General features: G+C 38.6%; 2 protein-coding genes across 10 annotated transcripts in view; one reads left to right on the top strand and one right to left on the bottom strand.

Annotated features, from left to right (window-relative positions):
• The first annotated feature begins 1,427 nt into the window (after nucleotides 1-1,427).
• Nucleotides 1,428-9,282, top strand: mib2 (mind bomb 2). Of its 8 annotated transcripts, none has more exons than XM_046619569.2 (13): nucleotides 1,428-1,482; nucleotides 1,594-1,631; nucleotides 1,956-2,415; nucleotides 2,524-2,639; nucleotides 3,097-3,476; nucleotides 3,719-3,931; nucleotides 4,160-4,328; nucleotides 4,430-4,745; nucleotides 4,860-5,171; nucleotides 5,319-5,682; nucleotides 5,791-6,008; nucleotides 6,130-6,386; nucleotides 6,478-9,282. In XM_046619569.2, exons 3-13 carry the CDS (start codon nucleotides 1,985-1,987, stop codon nucleotides 6,756-6,758), a joined length of 3,057 nt encoding a protein of 1,018 aa, XP_046475525.1. In that variant the 5' UTR covers nucleotides 1,428-1,482; nucleotides 1,594-1,631; nucleotides 1,956-1,984; the 3' UTR covers nucleotides 6,759-9,282. The 8 variants fall into 8 exon arrangements, with proteins under 8 accessions (XP_046475525.1, XP_046475528.1, XP_046475527.1 ...); XM_046619572.2 differs by having other exon boundaries at nucleotides 1,439-1,484; nucleotides 1,594-1,685; XM_046619574.2 differs by having other exon boundaries at nucleotides 1,444-1,484; nucleotides 1,981-2,415.
• A 335-nt stretch (nucleotides 9,283-9,617) lies between these two features.
• Nucleotides 9,618-15,644, bottom strand: part of LOC124215809 (midnolin homolog) — a 52,509-nt gene continuing 46,482 nt past the window's right edge. Inside the window, exons 3-5 of one of the 2 annotated variants that reach the window (XM_046619576.2) lie at nucleotides 12,916-14,190; nucleotides 11,281-11,620; nucleotides 9,618-11,157 (exon numbers count right to left, since the gene is read on the bottom strand). In XM_046619576.2, the coding sequence (XP_046475532.1) occupies nucleotides 10,907-11,157; nucleotides 11,281-11,620; nucleotides 12,916-14,190 (1,866 nt within the window). In that variant the 3' untranslated portion in view covers nucleotides 9,618-10,906. The remainder of the gene's footprint in view (nucleotides 11,158-11,280; nucleotides 11,621-12,915; nucleotides 14,191-15,644) is intronic. The other variant, XM_046619578.2, reaches the window with a different exon arrangement.

Raw genomic sequence — 15,644 nt, 5'->3', positions numbered from 1 at the left:
CTAAAGAACCCATCAGAAATTGCGCAATGATTGAAATTGTTGGTACGGATCTTAATTTACCGGGATCAATAACTACAATAAGCCCATGGCAAAAGCCACCCCCTCGGCTGTTGATTTAGATGTCACAAGTTCGACGGAATAAAGAAGATATGGGAATATGATGTAAGAATTAACGGGCGTTCTTTTTTATCAACATTGGACCCAATATTGGCTAATTGAGAAAATTCGAAGTTTATTCACCATTCTCAGTAATCTCAACCGCCATACTCGCCTAAATTGCTTCGATTTCTAACGTGCAGAGACGTTGATACACTTCACAGAATACGACTCAAGGTCGTTTTTTAATGAATCAGCTCTAAATATATTGAAACTTCCTCTGAAATATGATGCATGTATTGCGGTACATAAGTTCTGATCAGATGACATACATATCTCATATATCACTCAAGATTTTGATATTTTATTTCAGTCAGCGTTAAATCTAACCGAAGCGCACTAAATTGTGAAATTACACGGGAAAAGTTAAGAACTTTACTCTAGGAGTTTCTAATATACTTGCTATTATTTCATAATCCCATGGCAAATAAAGTATACTCTATGTATAGTATTTGAATTTTGAACTTTGATGCGTATCATTATTATTATTCACCAGAATCATTTTAAAGCACCATGTTAATTCGCAGGCTTTTTCGATTATATTATTAACTTATATTCTCTTTTATGTTTGTTTTTTTCGAATAGTGTATTGCTGTAACTATTTTGAAACCAAAGGCATTAAAATTCATGGAAGGAGGAAAAATAACGAAATAGGTTTATTGCAAAACGCGCTACTTGATATCGAGTACATCCCAATTTATCCTGTTTGCTTAGCGGTTGGGGAAAACCGAACCAGGATAAATAGAGTTGATCTCTAATAGGTCGAGGAAAAACACCAGTATAAAGTATTCGCGTATTTAGCTACATACTCATGCAATGAATAAATCACACGTTCCAATCCGGTACCATGTAAGTAATTTGAATGCGAGGTACCTAAATTTTACGTAGCGCTTTGTTCGGTGTCATCCGCGTCAAGCTTGTCATAAATTTTCACCGAATTTCACAATCTTACTCACCTTTCGGGTTTTCCCCGTAGCTCCTACGATGCCTATGGAGAATATGAGAAGCTACGTATAATCTGCATCGACATATATGTAGTATGGACTACGCTTAGGCCAGTAGAATACGGCCAGCTGTAGAAAGAGATAGCCACTGGTGGCGGTCAATCTCCGTTTCTTTCCATTCAGCAGCGTAGCAATATGATAGAGAGAGAAAGCAATTGACCCCCACCTCGTTCTCTCTGTCTAAATCTAGTGGGCACTTTTCTAAGGCCTTCATGCCGGATTGCGTGGTCTATACTATATGTCGATGGTAGTCTGCAAACTATGTGATATTTCCGTAGTCCGTGATCGCTGGGAACACAGGATTAGATCACGCATATAAGATGTGTAAGTAATAATACTGTAAAAATGTCGGGTTATTTTGGGTTACCCGCATAGTAAAATACCTAATTAGCTGCCGACATCGTTTACATTGAAAATTGTACTCTCTGTGCAGTTCACTCGTGATATCTGTGCTTGACGATGTTGTCGTAGGTGAGTTCCGTTTGACGTTTTAATTGAGGAAACGGGAATACATCGCTTATATCTGTAAGTACGCGCGCAAGCCTAGGTGCAGAGACGTCGACCTCGCATCACAGTTCGTTGCTCATCCTGATTAGTACATGACTTGAAATACATTGCGTGGTAGCAACGCAAACGAAGAGTAGGAATCGCTAATTTGCGATACGATTATTCATAATGCGCAATAAGGAAATCTTCTAAACTCAGGAGGAAAATAATACGCCTACACATACACACAGCACGCGCTGTATTAACGATACACAAATACAAGTATGTATAACAAATGATTAACTCCAGGATAAACACGATCATTTTCCTCAAGAGATATGGAAGTGGGATTGCGGGTTGTTCGCGGCCCACATTGGACTTGGGAAGACCAGGACGGTGGCGAGGGCCACGCAGGCACTGTCATAGAAGTTGGGAAGTCGTCTGGCTCTGGTAACCCTTCAAATTCGACTGCAAACACCGCTGAGAAGACACCTGACAAGACTGTAATTGTGCAGTGGGACAGGGGGTCGAGAAGTAATTATAGAATCGGATATCAGGGCGCCTACGATCTACTGGTCTTTGACAACGCAGCTGCCGGTATCAAGCACTCAAACATAATCTGTGACGGCTGTAAAAGACACGGAATTGCAGGCATCAGATGGAAGTGTGCGCAGTGCATTGACTACGATTTGTGTACCCAGTGCTATATGGCGGATGTTCATTACCTTAATCATACCTTCCAGAGATTTCAAACTGCCAACGCTGTGGGGTGAGTTTCAATTTTATTCTTGTTTAGTTAAAACTATGTTTGTTTCATTTCGTTCATGACAGCAAAATTTCGCTCAATGCATTTCCCAAGTTGTATTTTTTTTTACAGTGTGCAACTGACCCCAAGAGAAGGCTGCACTAAAATACCATTAAAAGGGATATTCATTGGTGCCAAAGTTGTGAGGGGACCAGATTGGGAGTGGGGTAATCAAGACGACGGTCCCGGTATGTGGGTTTGAACAATCTTGTGAGTTTTTAGAAACCCAAACAAACGGTATGGAAATTGTGCATTTTCAATCTGAAAATTTTGCAAAAGTTCAGGAATCTCAAGTGTAAAAAATTTGTGTCCAAATCGATTTCATTTTGAGTACTAAAGAACCATTAACTACTTAGCTAGCAAAACCTGATTGACACCTGATATTACCTTTTATGGACTCAAAAGATAAATTGCAGACTTGGAAACAAAATTCTGTTACTCCTATAAAGCGCCAGTTTCTAATTCACTTTCAGAAAAGTATTTCTAATTTTACTCTAAAAAATGTTTTAAAAAACCATCCTCATCTAACATATATCAAGGTTTCAAAGAATTAAGAGTAAATTAGTTTGCTGTAAAATTATGCCAAGAAATACTTGATAAGTGGCTGGTAAATGATGAATAAACATTGCATAATATGCCATACAGATAAAACTGGCCGTGTAATGGATATTCGTGGATGGGACAATGAAAGTAGTCGGTCAGTAGCAACAGTGACATGGTCGACTGGTACCACAAACGTGTATAGACTTGGCTACAAAGGGTGCGTTGATCTCTGCTATGTTGAAGAAGCTACGTGCGGTACTTATTACAAACAGCACTTACCTGTTCTTGGACACATTGTGATGATGATGCCAGTTATGGATCAACCCACAACACCTAATGGTAGTAATCCTACTCTAAGCCCTCGACATTTGTCTTTTAATGTCGGCGACAAGGTCAGAGTTCTAATGGAAGTCGATACACTAAAACAAATGCAAATTGGTCACGGTGGCTGGAATCCACGCATGGCTGAATATATTGGAAAGGTACGTGCTATTAGGATTCAATCACATCTATTAAAATGACGCTTAGAATTTCCTTCTATATTTCACTTCTAAATATCGTAGAACTAGAAAATATAATAAAATTTATAGTCTGATGTTTGATAACACATACTTATCTACTAATTATTTAATCAAAATCGTATTTCAGATGTAACAATACCGAATATTGTTTATCGATTTGCATTTTCTTAATTTCGTTAGGAACATAATATTATTTATTTCAGATTGGTACAGTTCATCGAGTCACAGATAAGGGTGATATTAGAGTCCAGTACGAATCTTGCAATAATCGGTGGACTTTCCATCCGGGATCATTGACCAAAGTCACTACCAAAGATACATTTACACTTGGAGACATTGTTAGGGTCAAGACTGATGCTACATCTGTCAAGCATTATCAACGTGGCCATGGAGAATGGATAGATGTTATGAAAACTGTAATAGAAAATTCTATCGAACTGTTCATGAAGGCGACATGGTCTATTTTCTTGATCCAAATGCGTTAAATAGTCAAAGTACTTTCCATTACAAAGAAGACTAAAAATTCTTTGATGCGTCTGCCAGCGTTTAGTTATGAACATTCTTACACCTCTCGCCTTCTTGTTCTGTCCACTTTCAACCACAGATCCGAAATTAATTTACATAAATTTTACGATACACCATAGGTTTTGGGGAAAACAGGAAAAGTAATTAAAATTTATTCGGATGGAGACATTCGGGTAGAATTTGATGGGCACACATGGACTTTTAATCCAGCAAACGTAACATTGGTTCCACCCACAAGACCAGGAAATGGAGGTCAAGGTGATGCTAATCGCTTCAGAGATCGCTCGAGTGGGTATTAATAATTAATTGATGTTTCAAATTTCCCATTTATGTCATGTGCATATTTCGGATCAAAGTACAAATTTTCATTACGAATCTTCATGCTGCAGATGCATTAAATCCGTCCTGGCGTCCCGATGGCGTCACAGGATCAGGTGATAATAGTATTGACAACGAAGTAGAGAAATTGCTCAGAGACGCAGCCTGCGGAGAAGCTGGAGTTACTGCAGTTAAAGAATTTTTACGTAAAAATCCTGGTAAAGTTGATGCAAGATCTACCAGACCAGGAGGTGGTGAGAAAACGTGCCTGCAAATTGCCGCCCACCAGGGTCAGTGCGACATCTGTTCATTACTAATAGATGCTGGCGCATCCCTCCAAGCAGTAGACGAAGACGGGGATTCCCCTCTTCACTACGCTGCATTTGGGTATTATACATATTTCACATTCATCCCAACAAACTTATTGCTAATCTAAGACAAAATTATTGTTACCTCAAAAAATTTGGTGGAAGTAAGTAAAGTTAAATTATATTTTTGCAGAAACCAGCCGGAAATAATGGAATTGTTGGTGGCACGAGGTGCAGCTGTTGATGCAGTAAATAACAGCAAGTGTAGTGCGTTGCATGTGGCAGTAAACAAGCAGCATGCCGCATGTGTCCGAATTCTGTTACGACATGGATGCGATGTCAATCTTCAAGATGAATATGGAGATACAGCGCTACATGATGCAATTGGCAAAGATGACCTTGACATTGTTGAAGCTTTATGCTTGTGCGACCGCCTTGATGTGACGCTTCGCAATAGAAGAGGGTTTAACATACTTCATCATGCAGCTTTGAAGGGGAACACGTTGTAAGCGATTTTTGACCCACACTGGTGGCTACATTATCAAACAACAGTATTAACAAAGAGAATATTCCAAATTCAATTCTAAATACAATTTAGAGACCTCTCTCTTCAATGTAGCTTCTTGAAGAAACAATTATCAATATATTACAGCGCGACTGAAAAGCTTGTGGTTAAAGCAAGACAGCTGGTAGACATAAAAAAAGAGGATGGATTCGCGGCTCTTCACTTGGCAGCTCTAAATGGGCATCGTGACGTTGTGGCGACGCTCCTTTCGCCTACGGGTGGTTGTGCGCGTGTAGATTTGCGTAACAACCGTCGTCAGACGCCACTGCATTTGGCTACCTCTCAGGGACACTTGGAACTCGTTGAATTACTGGTCCAACACCATGCAGACATTCTTGCCCAGGATGAAGACGGGGATACTGCACTTCACATAGCCATCACTAAATGCCGACCCCATCCCACCAGCGTCACACCGACCGATGGAAATAGCGAATTTTCAGTTATACACGCGGTAAGTTGATCAGATGTCACGTTCGGTATGGAAATTTTGTAATATTTTGTGGTTGTCTAGACAATAATTGGTTGTACACAGTTCGTTTCAACATGTTGATCAATTCAGATTTCGCAAAATTTACTAAGGCGAGGAGCAAGACCGGAAATGGCTTTGGCATGCTTCCTCGTCAGTTCGGACAATTCTGGGCTTCTGTTAGAGCAAGTAAGGAGTACTAAAGGCAAGTCGGCATTGGACTTGCTACACGCGGACCCAGAATACGCAGCTTTAGCTGATCTGTTACGTTCTTATCATACAGCTATAACCATCAGTAGTGAAGTACCAAGGTGAGAAGCAAGGTTGTAAAACAATTTTTCAACGCTCGAATAGTAATAGGCATACCGTGACGTGGAGAAAAAAAAGTAAAATTAAACGAGTTAAGTAATGTTTCGAATGATTTTTCGGCAGCAGTGGACCCACGAGTAGCCCCCTATGTAGAATTGCAGAGACACTGCCGAGCCAGATAGAAAGAGAACCAGTAACAGAATCGTCAGAAGAGAGATTGAGAAAGGATGAACAAAGGCAAGACTCTGAAGAGTGTGCAACATGTTCGGGAGCAACAAGAAATAAGCAAGAAGATATGACTGGTGTACCCGGTAGCAACGTAGTATCATATGGATGTTTACGATGTGGTCGGAATAATGCTAAACGTCGTGTGAGTCAAGGTAAGCCAAAAGATTCACCAACTTTCACAGCTTACGCAGAAAGCAGTGCATTACAGCTTTGCAATTAATAATATTGTCACCAATAAACTAGATGAGCGAACGCTAGACAACGAGCAGGCAGAGGACAGCAGCGTGGACGTGGACGGGAAGAGGAGGAAAGAAGAGGACAAAGACAAAGATTTGGAAAGATTGCGTTACCTTGAGTCTCGAGTTGCCGATTTGGAAGAAGCCAACACATGCAGCATTTGCATGGAACGGCGGAGAAACGTAGCCTTCCTTTGTGGACACGGTGCGTGTGAGCATTGCGCTGCGCCGCTTAAAACGTGCCACATGTGTCGCAAAACTATAACCAAAAAAATCAATCTGTATTAATATACGATTCTAGACACCAATTTCGCTCGACCATCCGTTCACCTCACCTCGTGTAGAATAATGGAAATATATTATTATCATCACATGACTTCTAACACCTATTTGATATTATTCACACAAATATTTATAATACTAATAATGATAATGATAATATAATATTATATTGTAATTACACGTGTGAAGTTAGCATTAGGTTTTTCGTTTTGATTCTCTATCAACACTTTTTATTCTAACCTTCTATTGCTTGATTTCTACCCAGCAATTGTTTGAATGACCAATGATGATCACATGTTGACTGAACAATACTTTTTGAAATATGTTATGTAAATATGCTGTCTGTGTAATTTAATTTTTTTTTCTTCATATAATCGTCAATAGGTGCTACTTCAATAGTACCGAAAGGGATTTTTGTTACCAGTATGTATGGATCATTTACTAGATCATAATGTGCACGTCTTCCGCCGTGCAAATTTGCTGTCGATACATGAACATTGTGTACTTAATATTTACTCTCGGTTACAGTGAAAGCCAGTTTTATGGCAAACCATTTTTCCGAAAGCCAATAACAATCAGAAACTATCGGCAAAACGTTCGTACAGTAACACGTTTTGTACGCAATGACCAGGTTACATGAAAGTGATAAATGTTGTAACGCGGTCACTTTGAAAAGGAATTATGAATCTTATGCAGGGTTGCATTAATCACTTCACACACTGATATTTACGGGTATTTGAGCTTTTTTCATTGGTCACACGTCTACAAAAGTCATAATTTCGCGAGTCATGTAGATTTCGTTCCAATCAAAATCAAATATCAAAAATGTATTAATTTTGTTCTAATCTTTTTTATTATAATACTCACATCAGCGTCCTCCATGATTCGCGGATTCGGATCATTCTTCACAACTTATTCTGTCGCCCGATTTCTCAAGTGTCATTATCGTCATTTAGTTCAAATTTTGTCGACTCCCATATGTGTAATTAAAGTAAATGAGATTACGTTATTAACTTACCTAACTTTATCAGATTGAGTCCTACTTAAAAATCGCCGTTTATAAATTTGCCTGAATACAATCATCTATTGTATAAAACAGGGTACATAAAAGCACCGCATGTTTTTTTCTAACGAGGTAAATTTCATTATTCAATTAAGTTAGACAAAAAGATGTAACGTTTTCTCCATATTGCATAGACTTGTGCATCCCATCATCACTTAGTTTAAGTAGAATGATATAATAAGAATGGCGATGAAGTAGTTTAAAAACGAATCAAATATCAAATATATTCTCAGAAATAGTTCCAATTTTTTAATTATGTACGTTTGATATCCAATTCAATATAGACAAAGAGAATTATTATTAAGTTGAGTATTACTTTCAATTATGAAGAATAAAAATTACAATGGAATCGCGAACTGATTTGAATAAATTATTGCGAGTTGAAGTCTGTACTTATTATTGTTACACTAATTACTTTATGCGGAAAATTTTTTTTATCATAGTTATTTTAATGGGATAATTATTCCATTATTTGCAAAAAATAAGGGCGTTCAAATTTTTCAATTCGGGTGGTGATGCCATGTTGGCCATGGTATAAAGTATATTATCATTTTACGGTACGTAACAATCATTCACCGGAAACATTAAAGTTTTTGTAAGGGCTCACGTTTATTTGTTCACTTAATTAACTCGTCACATTACTTTACAATCCTAGTTTATCATTATTGCCTCCAACTGCACAGTATAATGATAACGAAGTTCAACATTCGAATCTTTGGAGAACTAAACAGGTGAAAATATTGATCAGTGATCACTCATTTCAAAATTCAAAATTTATCCAAAGTTTTTATCAACGCACATCTTGCTTCCATTCTTATACACTTTAGTAACAAATAATATTGTGATCAACAAATAAATGTAAACATTTTAAAATTAAGTGTCTCAAGAGCATAACGCAGTATCTAACAACAAATTGTAATAGAAACAAGAAAATCTACCAATAATATTAATCATTATCAAAGAGTTGTTCGAATTTGTTGAGTAATTTGCGAACAGATTTTAAATCGCTGCATATCGATTTATTACCAGTTGTGGATAGTTATTTCATTCGCAACCGCGATCTTTGATTAACTATAGATTTCATAAAAATAAATACACAAAACCAAGAACAATTTGCCCAAAGAGAAACAGATTCTGGTCAATTTTTATTGATACGTTGACTAATATTTACTATACTTTTCATCATTTCGTCAGATAACGCATTCCGCATTGTTCAAGTATCGTGAATCGTTAATTACCGTAGGGTTTCTGAATCGTCTAGTTTTAGCTTCGGCTACATTGTTTGTCACTTTGTATAACTGACTTACAACTAACAAACACCAGATATTGTTCCCAAATTTTACTACTCAGAGTTAACAGACAATGGGGATATAGGGAATGTAAGGAAGCACGTGGTCAAAGATTACTTAATTCGCTAGAAAACTTTTGTTCCATTCCTTTTAATTCATTATTCAACATTGTGAAAACTGATGGATAGAAAAAGTGTAAGCTTTGAACGGAAAGATAGTCGAGGTATTAGTTTAAAAAAATAAAATAAAATGGATATTTGGAATATGACGGGAACTAAAAGAGACGCTCCAAATTTGTAGTGCTATTTCGTCACTGTATTCTATAGTTGTTTACATAGTTATTCGTCACTTCTTACTTGCATGTATTTCTAAAATTCTTTTTTGTTTTTTCTCTTTCCTTTTCATTGTATCTCGACATAGGTATACATATATAACGCTTAAGATCAAAGAGCGTCGTACAAAGGTAGCGAATGACACGTGCGAAGGATTATTGTGTAGTAACAATGGTCTGTATTACTACATACAAATGTATTTTAACATTATATATAATACAATCATTGTTTAATTCTTTCAATTGAATTCTATCGGAGTAACTATAAAGGAACGTCGTAAAGACAAATTAATTATCTATTCCACAATGCAGCGGCGGGTGTTTTGGTTCCAAGGCGAGCTTAACTACTAAACACGCACAGACACAACACTTACCTATATGTATATTCAATTATTATTTCTATATTCTATTCAATCTATAGATGCTTACGGTTGTTGATAACAACACGAAATTTCATTCTACCATAGCTTAGCAAGCAGTATTTATTTATTCATTTATTTTGGTACTTGATAAAGTTTTCATAAATGTATGTTACAATATTGAGCCAGTTTGCAAAACTGTAGTTCATAATAATGATAATAATAATAATAGTAATAACTCATCCTTTGTAAACCTAACTCGATATAATGATATTAATGATGACAATAATAATAATAATAATATTTAATAGCTAAAAAACCTAAACGAAATCGCAGCATCAAGGCCACGTCGCGGGACCACCTACACACCTGGTAGCCCAACTTTCTTGACTCTTTTTCTCAACAACTAATAAATCTTATAGCTTGGATATATAATATAATCGTCTATGACGAAGATGGCCTAGACAGCCACATAATAATATATCGGCGACGGTCAAAGAACGACATGATAATGATTCGTTAAATTTTTTTTTTTTTTTTCCTTCTCTATCTCTTCTCCTCTTTGTTTCATTCAGTACATTAGTCTAACTGTATTATTCGTTTTTACGATGTTAACGTTAAATATGATACAAATTACAAGTCTCACTTAACAAATGAATATGTACGCATATAGCGAGGGGATAACACGATGGTCCTAATCCGTCGATTAACGCGTTGACGAATTCTCATATTGACCTGCTTGAAAGCTATAATATTATAATTTACTCTTCCTCCAATACTCATCCGACAATATAATAATAGTTTTTTTTTTTTTTTCTTTATACCTCGCATACGTCATTATCGTTATCCCGGCAATTAATTATATATTTTTACAACAAAATTTTCGGTTTTTGTTGCGCGTTATTATTGTCATCTAATTGTTTTTCTCAAGATTAAGTAATTAACTACAGTGCATACAATATAAGTGTAGCGTATTAATTAAAGCTTTTCTCAACCTCGCGTTCATTATTACGCGTCGATAAAACCGAACAGAAATCAGTGTAAATAATTTCTAGGACAACGTGACGTAGAGGTACAATTGAGTACGAATATCGTGTAAAAGAGGTATGATTTCAAGCTACTACTGGCTCAGGACTGCAAGGTTGCAATTCGGGTTCGCTTTGCGGTTCGGTATTTGTATTAGAATTTGTTGATGCCGACGTGGAAGTGTTATCTGGATTGGGCGTCAGTGCCGCCCATTGTGTTGTGTAAGGCGCAGCCCTGGCCTGTCTTCTCGCTTTCCTCTTCGCTCTTCTCTGTTCCATTACCAATCGTAGTCGCTTCATCTTTCCCTTGGTCGCCTCATTCTCCCTTGACAATTCTTCTGCATGGACAAAGAAACGAGCATCCGTTAGTAGTCAGTCAACAAATTATTCCAAATACCGCAGTTGAGATTACCAGCAGAATTTTTTTTTATAAAAAAGTATATGAAGTAGTAAAACCATACCTGTCCTGAAGGTAGTTTTGGTGATAACGGGTTCACCGGAGGTAGTCGTGGTGGTAGTTGTAGTTGTTGTTGTACTGGAAATAGTTGCCGTGGATTGCTGCTGTCTGTTGGTGGTCGCATGGGAATGCCTGTGATGTCTGTAGTGTCCAGCGGCAGCGGCGGGAGTGGCGCACAGCAGATCATTCAATATGTGAATAATGGTACTGATGTCCCGTTTCGGCCGTCCGTGACGATCCTGAAGCGCCGGATTAAGCGTGCCGCTGAACGTCCCGGAGTAAACTCCCTTCCCGTGGTGATGCATGCTCTCTATTATTGCCCCTTGCCTACGCCTCGCATTCTCCTAATTGTGCAAAGATCTCTGATATTTAGAAAAGTTGCACGAGCCATTGGCCACTTTGGGCCGACAGCTACGTGCTGTAGCAACGGAGGGTGAGACATTACGTTACGTTACGTTACACATTATTAGAACGGTAAAGTCGTCGTAGGCATCTGAACGCTTTGTTTGTTTGTTTATTCATTTATTAATTTTTTTCTCTGTCTTTTTTTATCTTTACCTCTTTCTCTAAACACCCAGCCATCACGGTGGACGGTACAAGTATTACATACTTCGAATAAGGCGAGGAATCGACTTCACCAGTTGGGCAATACCTTCTTCAACTCAGACCCTTGTTTCTTTATAAGGCGTTGTAAAAATAGAAATCAGAACTTGTTGCAACGGTTAAGTAACAGTTTCCCATTATTGTGTCACTGTTGGTGCATATAAAAGGTAAGACATTCCCTGGGCAAGAAGGATGTGGAAAAATTACCAATTTTGGCAACTTTGCGGAATTTTAAAAGCCAAAATTTTTACAAAATCTTCAATTTAGTAGTTACAATAACATTTGCAATTGATTCAACGGTAGAGTGAGTGAAAAACGTGAGTATTACTTATTCAAAATTAAAAATGCACGTCAACGAGGAAATCATAATTCAAAAGATATCGTAAGAATACTGTTTTGCGCGGTGTTTTTTCAAATCTGATTTCTCGTCTCCGTGAATGATTTAAACAATGAAAATAAATAAAATAAAAAAATGTATACATTATTAAAAAAAAAAAAAATACATATACTAAAAAAAAAAAAAAAACCCACTATTATACGATTATATTCATAATTACATGCTTTTAGTGAGAATCTAGTTGTAAGCAGAGAAAAATTGTCGACAAAATCATCAATACTGGGACATAACATTCCATTCTATAAATAATGAGCATCTATTGTAAAGACCGCAGAAAAAAAAAGTTTGAACTGCTTCAAGTATATTTGAAAATGTACCGTAAAGAATTTAATAAATTTGACGAGTCGAAAAAACTGTAGCAACGAAAACATTGCTTGTAAAATTAATTCCCACGCCCGAAGTATAAAATGAAACATATATCTAGTCAATACGCGTTCTCCTTTGAAAGTTGCTAGTGTGAAAGAGAAGAGAATGTTAAAATTGAAAGATTTAAGCAATATCATCATTTAATTATTACATATAGCAAAATAATGAAAATATTATTATACGTAAAGATGAATCGACAACAACGTGAGTGACGCAAATCAAGGGATTTTTCTTTTTTCTTTTTTTTTTTTTTTTTTTTTAAGTAATGTATACCTCAGCGAGGTGGACCCGCGAGGTGAGTACCTCAGAGGAGAGTTGCTTCAGCGTCTGTGTGAGATTTCGCGATGCCTCTGCAAGAGCTCTGGTGTCGAGAGTGGCGGTTGGCTTCCCTCCGTCAACGGCGTTGTTCCCGTTAGGACTTTCGGGTGAAGTACAAGAAGCCAGAGACGACACAACGTTCTCCGTTCCAGATTCCTTGTCGATCTTTCTCGCATTCGGTTCCATATCAGTCTGTTGTACCTGGTGTTGTTGTTGCTGTTCTTGTTGTTGCTGGTGATGATGATTCGTGCATAATTTCTTTTTCTGTGGTGTGCCTAACGCCGTAGACTGCTGCTGACTACCGGCAGCCTCTACGATAGACGAGGTCGAGGAGGTGGGATCCGCTGAGGTTGACGGGTGAAGGGGATCAAACGACAACAATTTGTTCCTAGAGTGATGATGACTGTGACTGTGGCTGTGATTGTGACTGTGATGATGGTGACTGTGGTGGTGGCTGTGGTTGTGGTTGTGGTTGTGGTGGTGGAGGATGCAGGACTGACGGCTCCCCGACGTCGATAAGGGTGAACTGCCCCCTGATCTCGGAAAGTGGCCGACCGTCGACGCGGAGGAAGGTAAGGACTGGGCCGAGGGTGGCGGGGAGGGCGTCGGCGAGGCTGGCGATTCTGTCGTGCAGTAATGGGTTCGTGTTATGGGTGAGTGTTCGAGGTTCGTTGGACTAGCCGTGGAGTTACGGGGTAAGGTGGTGGACTTGCTTGCTACGGTGGGCGCCGTGTTGCAGGTCGAGGTTGCCGAGGACTCCATCGTCGTGGTTGTTGTCGTCGTCGTGGTCGTCGACGACGATAAATTTGAATTGCAATTCGTCGCTGCCTGTAATATAGAAGCTAGGCTACTGATAAGGGACGAGGTTCTCGCCGCTGCGTTATTTCCCTGAACTTTCGGCGGTGTCTTCGGCGTCCTTGGTGCCGGTATAACGTACGATCTCCTGCTCTGCGTCGTCGACGAGGACGAGGACGAGGACGAGGTCGAGGACGTGTTGCCCGCGTGCATCGTCGTAGAGCTGCTAGACGTCGTCGTTGCCGTCGTCGAGCCACCGGGTACACCAGCTGGTGCCGCCGGCGTCACAGTCGACAACTGCAGCTGTATCAGCATCATGTGGTCCCCCAGTCGCATAGTCAGGTTCAACGGTGCTTTCCCTGAAAGGAAATCGTTCACCTGCGAGTCGTTCAGGCTTTCCAGGGCCTGCATTACACTTTGTTCCGGTCTCTGTGCCTGAAAAATAGAAATATCATTTCTTCCATTAGTCAATGGTTCTCAACGACAGTCTGTGACAAACTTTTCTCTACATGTTCGAAATAGATCACATTCCCGCATAAATATATGGGGTTTCGGGGTTTTCAAAAAATATCACTCGTATTTAAATGTAATGCCAATTTTCTCATCATTCCAGCTGGAGTTATACGTCCTATGATAGATATACACGAACGTACATTGATCGTTGAATGACGAAGAAAAAAAACGTGGTGTTATAAAAACAACGTGACCGCAATGCCTATATTTTTTGTTCAATATTTTTATCTTCCCTCCCCATACACCACATAACACATTTCACACGCATGAAACGCGAAATTCCAATAACCACGCGTCTGTTCCTCCCATAAATTGCATCGATTTTACTCAAAAAAAAACACAGCGACTGACCAGCGATAAACGTTCGCAGATACAACGCAGCTTTTTATACAAGTCTGAAAGCTGTGGTGGTATAAGAATCAGCGTATGTTTGCTGTCGTCCGAGTATAATATCATGCCGAAACGTCGTTACGTAATATGTCTAATGTGTAATGACAAAATATGGATGGGTTGTATATTATTATATACAGAAGTATCGTGTCGCAGAATTACCTAGGTGAAATAGTTACCTGATCTTTGCAAGTCTCACGCTGCAGCTGATGGCAAAATTAGAATCGACCTCCGAAGGTAGATTATTTTTCATTGCCATTATATCCATTATCAGACGGAGATTGGAAATAACCAACAATCGTACGAATGGTTCAAATTTCATTCAAAGAAACAGCACAGCGGAAAACAGGTCAGCCATTTCAGTGATTATTATTTTTGACAGTCAGCTGCCGAACCTGCAGTACTTTTTTCTTCATGCCCTCCTCTCAAGTTTCAAGTATTCTCATTGTGCCAGGACAGCATATCAGACTTCTATACCTGCGAGGCCTCAACAATCAATAACGACCTGAATCAGGCCTATTGCACCAAACTTTACAGATACATCCCCACCTCACCGCAACCCAAAAACCAGACGTAAATATCATTACGTGCAGGCGCTGAGAAGGTTTGAAGTTGGATTTTATTCTACGTGACACAGCGGGATTGAAAACCATTCAGTCACGTTATACCGCATGCCTACGAGACGAAGATCGCGGGATCGGAACGTTTTCAACATTTTGCATTGTAATCGTATCATTTGAGAAGAGCTATGGCCTGTAATATTCGTAAATCGGCGTGTTCTACTGTGAGAGAAACCAGATATATACCAAATGTTAAAAAAACGTGGAACAATCGTTACAGAAACATGTAGTCTTATTTAAACTTCAACACTGATGTGAATATATACAATAATAGTACTGTTTATAGAATATCTTGGTATATGTTCATTTTGCAATTGAATAAAAGGATATGTTTCAATCTGTTTGTCAATGACACTACAAACGAGA

The sequence above is a fragment of the Neodiprion pinetum genome, chromosome 4 (genome assembly GCF_021155775.2).
Source record: "Neodiprion pinetum isolate iyNeoPine1 chromosome 4, iyNeoPine1.2, whole genome shotgun sequence".
NCBI lineage: Eukaryota > Metazoa > Arthropoda > Insecta > Hymenoptera > Diprionidae > Neodiprion > Neodiprion pinetum.
This window is presented reverse-complemented; position numbering and strand designations above follow the sequence as displayed.

What these genes read in the sequence shown, in the direction of transcription:
- mib2 (XM_046619569.2), top strand. Translation starts at nt 1,985, where the DNA reads ATGGAAGTGGGATTGCGGGTTGTTCGCGGCCCACATTGGACTTGGGAA. An exon ending in TCGCTTCAGAGATCGCTCGA is followed by an intron (nt 4,329 to 4,429) that starts GTGGGTATTAAT and finishes TTCATGCTGCAG; the next exon opens with ATGCATTAAATCCGTCCTGG. An exon ending in AATTTTCAGTTATACACGCG is followed by an intron (nt 5,683 to 5,790) that starts GTAAGTTGATCA and finishes TGATCAATTCAG; the next exon opens with ATTTCGCAAAATTTACTAAG.